This window comes from Prunus persica, chromosome G2, assembly GCF_000346465.2.
Source record: "Prunus persica cultivar Lovell chromosome G2, Prunus_persica_NCBIv2, whole genome shotgun sequence".
NCBI classification, from domain to species: domain Eukaryota; kingdom Viridiplantae; phylum Streptophyta; class Magnoliopsida; order Rosales; family Rosaceae; genus Prunus; species Prunus persica.
The window spans coordinates 16,508,182-16,514,675 of NC_034010.1; the positions used below are offsets into that span (position 1 = coordinate 16,508,182).

Consider the following 6,494-nt stretch of genomic DNA (forward strand, 5'->3'; position numbering starts at 1 on the left):
TGACCTTGTTTTGCGATAATCAAGCCGCAATCCATATCGCTGCGAATCCTGTCTTTCACGAACGAACGAAGCATATCGAAGTAGATTGTCATTTTGTTCGAGAAAAGGTGCAATCCAATATTATTCGAACAGCCTTTATTCGAAGCAACAAACAATTGGCTGATGTCTTCACTAAAGGGCTCTCCTTAGCTCAATTTGAAAGTCTTTTGTCCAAGCTTGGTTCGATCAATATTCTCACACCAGCTTGAGGGGGAATGCTGGAATAATTGCTCTGATTAATACTCACCTATATTACCGTTGGACCAAGGTTCTCAACTGTACCACTATATTGGAATTAGAACAGTCTTCTTGGGACTGCATACTAAGAGAGTTTTACATATAAATATATATGTACTACTGAACCTTTTGTAATTCTTATGATGATAAGAGCAAACATCTCTCTTTCAAGTGGACGTAGGCTATATCAAGTAGCTGAACCACTATAATTCTGTGTGTCTTATTCTCCTTATTTCCCTTTATCTATTTCTTCAATATTTAACATTGACTCTACAAAAAGTACACATATCTTGCCATGAAGAGCTGCTCAGCCCTTCGTAGTGGTCTTTTGGTTAACTTTGCCTAGCTGAACTCCCACGTCAGAACCAATGCCAGAGCTGGAGCCATCCATGCTTGCCTTCCTTCTCTTAGCTTTTTTAGCCCAACCAACAAGTCCCAAGCGTACGTCTTCGTCAAATATCGCTTTCTTGAAATTGGTTCCCATCTTCATTGCATTGCAGAAACAGAACTATGTTAGCATATAGAGAAGAATATGATGGAGAACTCAGACAAAGAAAAAACATGAACAAAGAATGGGAAACTTAAATGACAATCCCCAAAGACAGAGGTTTTCTTCTGAAACCGATAGACCCCTTTTAGTTGAACTCAAACCCTCTTTGAGTCTTCCTCGAAAGGGCTTCGAGCACTTCGAGCAAGGGGAGTTTTTGTCCATCAGTTACAAATTCTGACCAAATTTAAGCATTTCCTTGAAGGTGGCGAAATTTGTCAAACTCCCCTACTCCCCAAAATAGAAGGTAACATGTAGTTTTAAACTCAACACACCTGTGTCACAATGGCGTAAAGTGGAAGTGTACTGTAACTACAGAGCACCTGAATGAACAACCTAAAAGAACATGAAAAGGAGAGAGGCATCAGCAGTATGACAAGTTAAAAACCTGATGTGGTTTGAAGGGCTTTCTAACCATATGTTTATTAGAGTGAAGGAACAAAGGTTTCTGGTTTTTTACCCAATAACAATCCTGGGGATAATGTACTTCACTTTTCCCATTATGCAAGAGGTAAAACCATATTGAACCTGCAAAGTTGTATAATCAGATTAAAGATTATGTCAATTTCTCAATACCCAATTTGAATTTTACTCATACAGTACGTAGTAGATCAAAGAATCTGCATACCCATATCCAGAAAAAAAATGCCATCTCGAAAGCATTTTGGAAAAGGATGAAATGGATCAAGAAGAGAACAAATTTGGGCTTGCCAAACCAAAAGTGTTCGTCTGATGGTTGAACTATTAGTTCCCCTTCTACGGCTATATGTTTCTCAGCAACCTCATGAGCCAACTGGGTGATTACATGCTGCAGCTTAGCGCCAACAGCAAGAAGAAGCTGGAGAAAGAAAATAAGAAAAGATGGAGTACATGAAAAGAAACTGAAAATATAATGAGCAATGATACAGAAACTAGATTTTCTTTTTCCATGAGTCATAACTCAAATGACATGGTGACTGAAATGTAATGAAAAAGTTATTCTGCTTATACACTGCTTAACAAACGACGTGACACTAGTGAAGTAAGTACTTGAATTTAGAATGCATAAGAATTTTCAGCTCAGCATTTCCTTTGCAAGCTCTCTCAATTTTACTTCAATTTTATCAAGTTCTTTGCGAGATTGTATCGTATCCAGATACTTTATAGCTGAAATCTGCCCCAGCTTAACATTCCAACTGAGTAGCTGACACAATTAGCAGGTAATTGTTTCATCCTACTCACAATGAAATCAAGCCAACTCTTTTAAACATGATAAGAACAAGATATATCCAAAATTCATATCGTCCTGTTTTTTGTCTTGAAAGTGGCCATCATCTCATATATGGTTTCATCATGCATTCTGTTTAGCTATGAAATCAAATGGAAGAGTGTCAAATACATAAACAAAGACAGAAGAAATGGTTTGGGGTTGAAAAATTATCTTAAGTTTATTTGTTCGGAGATAGTTCTAGACTTCAGTTTTAGCTTTTCTTGTAAAGAAGAAATCAATGGTACTAGGTCTAGCCTTAACTTCATCTTTCATGCCACAAAGAAATTGATCAACAATGCAACACTGAATCAAGAGGTGAACCAGTTGTCACAATAACAAAGACCAAAATGAGCCACGGTTTAACATGCGATCCTATTGACATGAGAGAATGCAAGTGTCAAGCCCAAAGAACCTCCAAGCAACTCTTCTTTTTTTCCAAACACTTGATATACAACTTTGAGCAAGTAAAATCAGCTTCAGCTTTCAATAGTCAATATCTAATGGAAATTAAGATCGATCGAATTGAATAATATAGATACCAATGCTCTGGATTTAGAGTTGCATGGTTTCACTGAAGTAGGATAAGTGGAGAATGAAATGAATGCTGATTTTTCAAGCATAGCAGATTAAATGCAATAAAATGCAAATGTGAATGGGTCACAAAATCTGATAGCAAGGTTATGTTAGGATTACTAACAAAGAAAGGAACGAATGCAATCCAGAAGTATGCGTGCCAGCCTGCGCAAGAAAAAGAGAAGAATGTCATTGTTTATAGTGATAGTGTTCTTCATGAAAGTGGGCAAAGTAATCTATGCCATAACCACAAAACTGCCTGGAAATGTCTAAAAGAACACCACATATATGTTAAAAAAATTCTCCATAACTGCAAAACTGGTTTGTTCAAAACAAGAATCATACCATCAACATTCATAAGCATGAAGAGGACCACAAATATCCACAGATACCAACTGCAGCCAAGGAAACCATATGGTGAATCAAAACGAATCATAACCAAAAAGGACATATTTGCCAGGGCATTAAAATGTGTGGAAATCTGCCCAATGAATACACAGAGAAATTCAATATTGCAAAAAATACATCAGATATAACTTGCCTGATACCAACGACTCTTTTAAAATCATCTTCAAGGGCGCGAACCATGTATGTGTGAAAATTAAACTTGGGGTTACCCCTGCAATGGGTCTGCAGTAGAAATAATAAACACAAAAAGTAAAAATAAAAGTTCAGGCTAGGAGCCAATTGAGAACATACTGAAAACTTGGAATATGCAAGAGTTCCCTCAACCTCTTGTTAGCTGCCTTACCGTAATGAAACCCAGTCGCAAAGTCAAGTAGTCTGATCTGGTCACCGATCCATAAAACTGATTGAGAAAAGAATGCTGGACATAGGAGAAAGAACAGAACAAAATAGAGTAATTAGCATTGCAGTTCATTCCACTTGGGAAAAAAAAACAGAGGTTTAACTTCTTAAATGTCTTAACAGGTCCTATCCCAGAAATTTATATGATCAGTTGGAAACAATAATAATTATTGTTTCTTTCCTTTTCTTAAAAATATAGAGACATGCATAATCTCAAAACATGGAATCATATAAAGTAAAAGAAATGCACTAAACTCAGGCATAACTTTATCATCTTTCAGCTCGAGTCTATAGTTAAAAATTATATGTAGATCGATTCATTGAAGAGTAACTTACTAGGCAACCCATCAGATAATAATTTTTACCAATACCCCAAAAATGGTCCTTGACAAAATCATGCTCCTGGACATGGGTGATCTTTACTTGAACTGCACCAACACAATTCACAAATTGGAAAATATACAAGCAACAATAAACAGCTAAAGCATTTCCAAATGAGAAAGTAGTTCTGCAGTCAGCCAGAAAGCTTAAAGATGATAAAGCTTTACACTAGACGTTCTACCAGCGGTCGCAATCTCATTGTAACAAATACAAAAAAGAAACATAGAAAGAATGCATACCTTCATCTGCCTCATTAATCTCTTTTGAATGTTCATCCTCCCACTTTTTCCATTGATGTATCTAAAGCATGATAAGGATGTTACTAAAATCGTATCTAAAACACTAACAGTAAAAAGTCAAAGTAAAGGTTTAAGAAGCATATTAGATGTTCTCATGCTCACCTTTAACCCTCCGAAAACAATAGTGAGAGCACAGAAGGTCACATGGACAATGGCTAGGACAAAGATAAAGATGTGCAGGTGGTGGAATGCCTCAACTGATAACAGAGGTACCTTGTGCTGTGGGGGGGAAATGAAAATAGTTAGACCACTTAATTTGAAATTGAAACATTACAAAATCATTGGATTCCAAAACAACATAAAGATTCATTAATGGGATACTCACTGAGGTCCTCTGGTCCTGTTAAATTTTGAAACTTATGTCTAACAATCTGTGTTGTAGTTGTATCTCTCTTTTGACGTAAACAGAATTGTATCTTTTTCAAGTATACACCAATCTATCATAAGGTCTAATCTCCATGAAAAATTAACACAGAAAAAATGTCTTCAAGAAAGATAGATCAGTGTTTACCCTAAAAATAAAATAATTAGTTAATTTGTTCTTAACTGCTCAATTGCTTTAAATGATGATCAAGAGCATACATTTCCAAATCAAACCAAATCCCCTCCAGTTTAATTTGAAGGTGTTCAATTTAGCTCAAATGAGTTTTGGTTTTGATCCATATTCCTTGATTCTACAATTGAAAACCCTTTCAATCTAAACCAAAGAGGCTTCGATTTCACAACGAAAACCTCTTTGAACTCAACCAAAGGGGCTTCGATTTAGTATGCAAGTTTGCGAACCTGATACATTCTAGGGCACTAACTACATATCAAACAAATAGGAAATAAACCGTCTCAAACCGGATACCAATCTACAGCACCTGATGCATTAGCTGACATGTACCAGGTACTGTAAATTGATCAGTACCTGGTACTAGTCAATCATTCCACATCAAAACTTTCATAAGAACACAAAAAGAGGAAAATGGGCAAGTGGATTGTGATTGAGATTACCTTTTTTCCACAGTACCCCTGTTGAGCCTCACCTCCAGCAGCAAGAAGCCTCCTGGTTTGCCCAGCAATGCCCCCAGACAAGGAGGTGGAAAAATGGGCATCATCCATTTCCTCATTTGTTTGATCATTATGTTGGAGACTGCATGGCAGCCACTTGTCCATAATCTCAGGCTTCACACAGATTTTGGTGATCCTGTTTTGGAAAACAGTGAGGAGGAGAGAGATGAAGCCCAGCAACATAAGCTCTTCTTTAACCTTGAGCAAGGCCTCATACAGAGGCTTCTGCTTCTTCCTCCTCAAGTACTTGCCTCCTGAATGTAGGGCTCGCTCGGCGGCGAGAGAAATGCCTACGATCACAGTGCAAACCACAGCCACAACCCATGTTGGCGTGAACTCTAGAGTTGGACCTTCCCCACCTCCAGCCATTTTCTTCCCTTCTATGTTCTTCTTCTTCTTCTTCTTTTTCTTCTACTGGTTTCTGCTGAGTCTCCTCCCCTGCTTTTCACATTCAGTGCTTTTTGTGAGTTGATGTGTTGGGTTTAAATATTTGTATATACAACAGCAATTTATATGGTAATACGAAACCGCGTTATAATCTCAGAAAGAAATTAGTTTAAATTTGAGCTATGTCCTTAAAAATGCTATGATTAATCCAACCGCGTTGCATTCAAATGAGGCAAGAAACTGTTTTCTTTTCTTTTTTTGTTGCTTGATGGCAAAGAAAGGCAAAAGATTGATTACCTATAATTTCATGGGATTTAATAGGATTAAATGGTAAATAACATAAAAAAAGTAGGCAGTAATTGAACTTTGTTATACTCATTGGTGGTATTTCGAGACTTCATATGTGGATTAATTTCCTAAAAGGCTGAGGAAATTACTTAAAACAACAACAAAAAATATTAACATTATTGTAGAATCGAGTGTAAAACATTAGGAGAAAATATTGATAGAATTGCACAATGAACTCAACAATCTACTCTCCTACATGACCTCTAATTTTCTACGTGTGCTAAATCAGAGGAGATATCGTTTCAATCATTTCATGACATTAATAAGTCAGGAAATGATCTCACTAAATCATGGATTTCAAGTGTGAGATACAAGTGTTAATATGTATTCCAATATATTCGAAGATGCCCGTCAAGGCATTAATACAACAAGTAATTATTGTGTGGTATTAAAATACAGTCACGTAATATAATCAATTTGCATATTGCAACGTGACCCTATTGCAATATCTTTTTTTTTTTTTTCCTAATATAATAACACATCTTCCAATAAAATAGAAGCTGAATACCCGCTAAACAAAATGACTATTGACCCAAAAGAAAATAAAACCTTTTTTGTTCTGTAAATGAAGACC

General features: G+C 36.4%; 1 protein-coding gene across 1 annotated transcript; it reads right to left on the bottom strand.

Annotated features, from left to right (window-relative positions):
• LOC18787008 (MLO-like protein 1) lies at positions 309–5,723 on the bottom strand. The gene is made up of 12 exons (XM_007217861.2): positions 5,129–5,723; positions 4,235–4,351; positions 4,073–4,133; positions 3,789–3,880; positions 3,397–3,471; positions 3,187–3,275; positions 2,991–3,040; positions 2,770–2,810; positions 1,452–1,661; positions 1,284–1,351; positions 1,099–1,159; positions 309–760 (listed from the first exon to the last, which is right to left on the bottom strand). The coding sequence occupies exons 1-12, from the start codon at positions 5,552–5,554 to the stop codon at positions 584–586; spliced, it is 1,467 nt and encodes a 488-aa protein (XP_007217923.1). The 5' UTR covers positions 5,555–5,723; the 3' UTR covers positions 309–583.

Bases quoted from the DNA above. Each gene is read 5' to 3' on its own strand.
- LOC18787008 (XM_007217861.2), bottom strand. From the start codon at position 5,554: ATGGCTGGAGGTGGGGAAGGTCCAACTCTAGAGTTCACGCCAACATGG. The intron at 4,134-4,234 runs GTGAGCATGAGA...ATCATGCTTTAG, and splicing joins TTGTTTTCGGAGGGTTAAAG to ATACATCAATGGAAAAAGTG. The intron at 1,352-1,451 runs GTATGCAGATTC...ACAACTTTGCAG, and splicing joins CATTTTTTTTCTGGATATGG to GTTCAATATGGTTTTACCTC.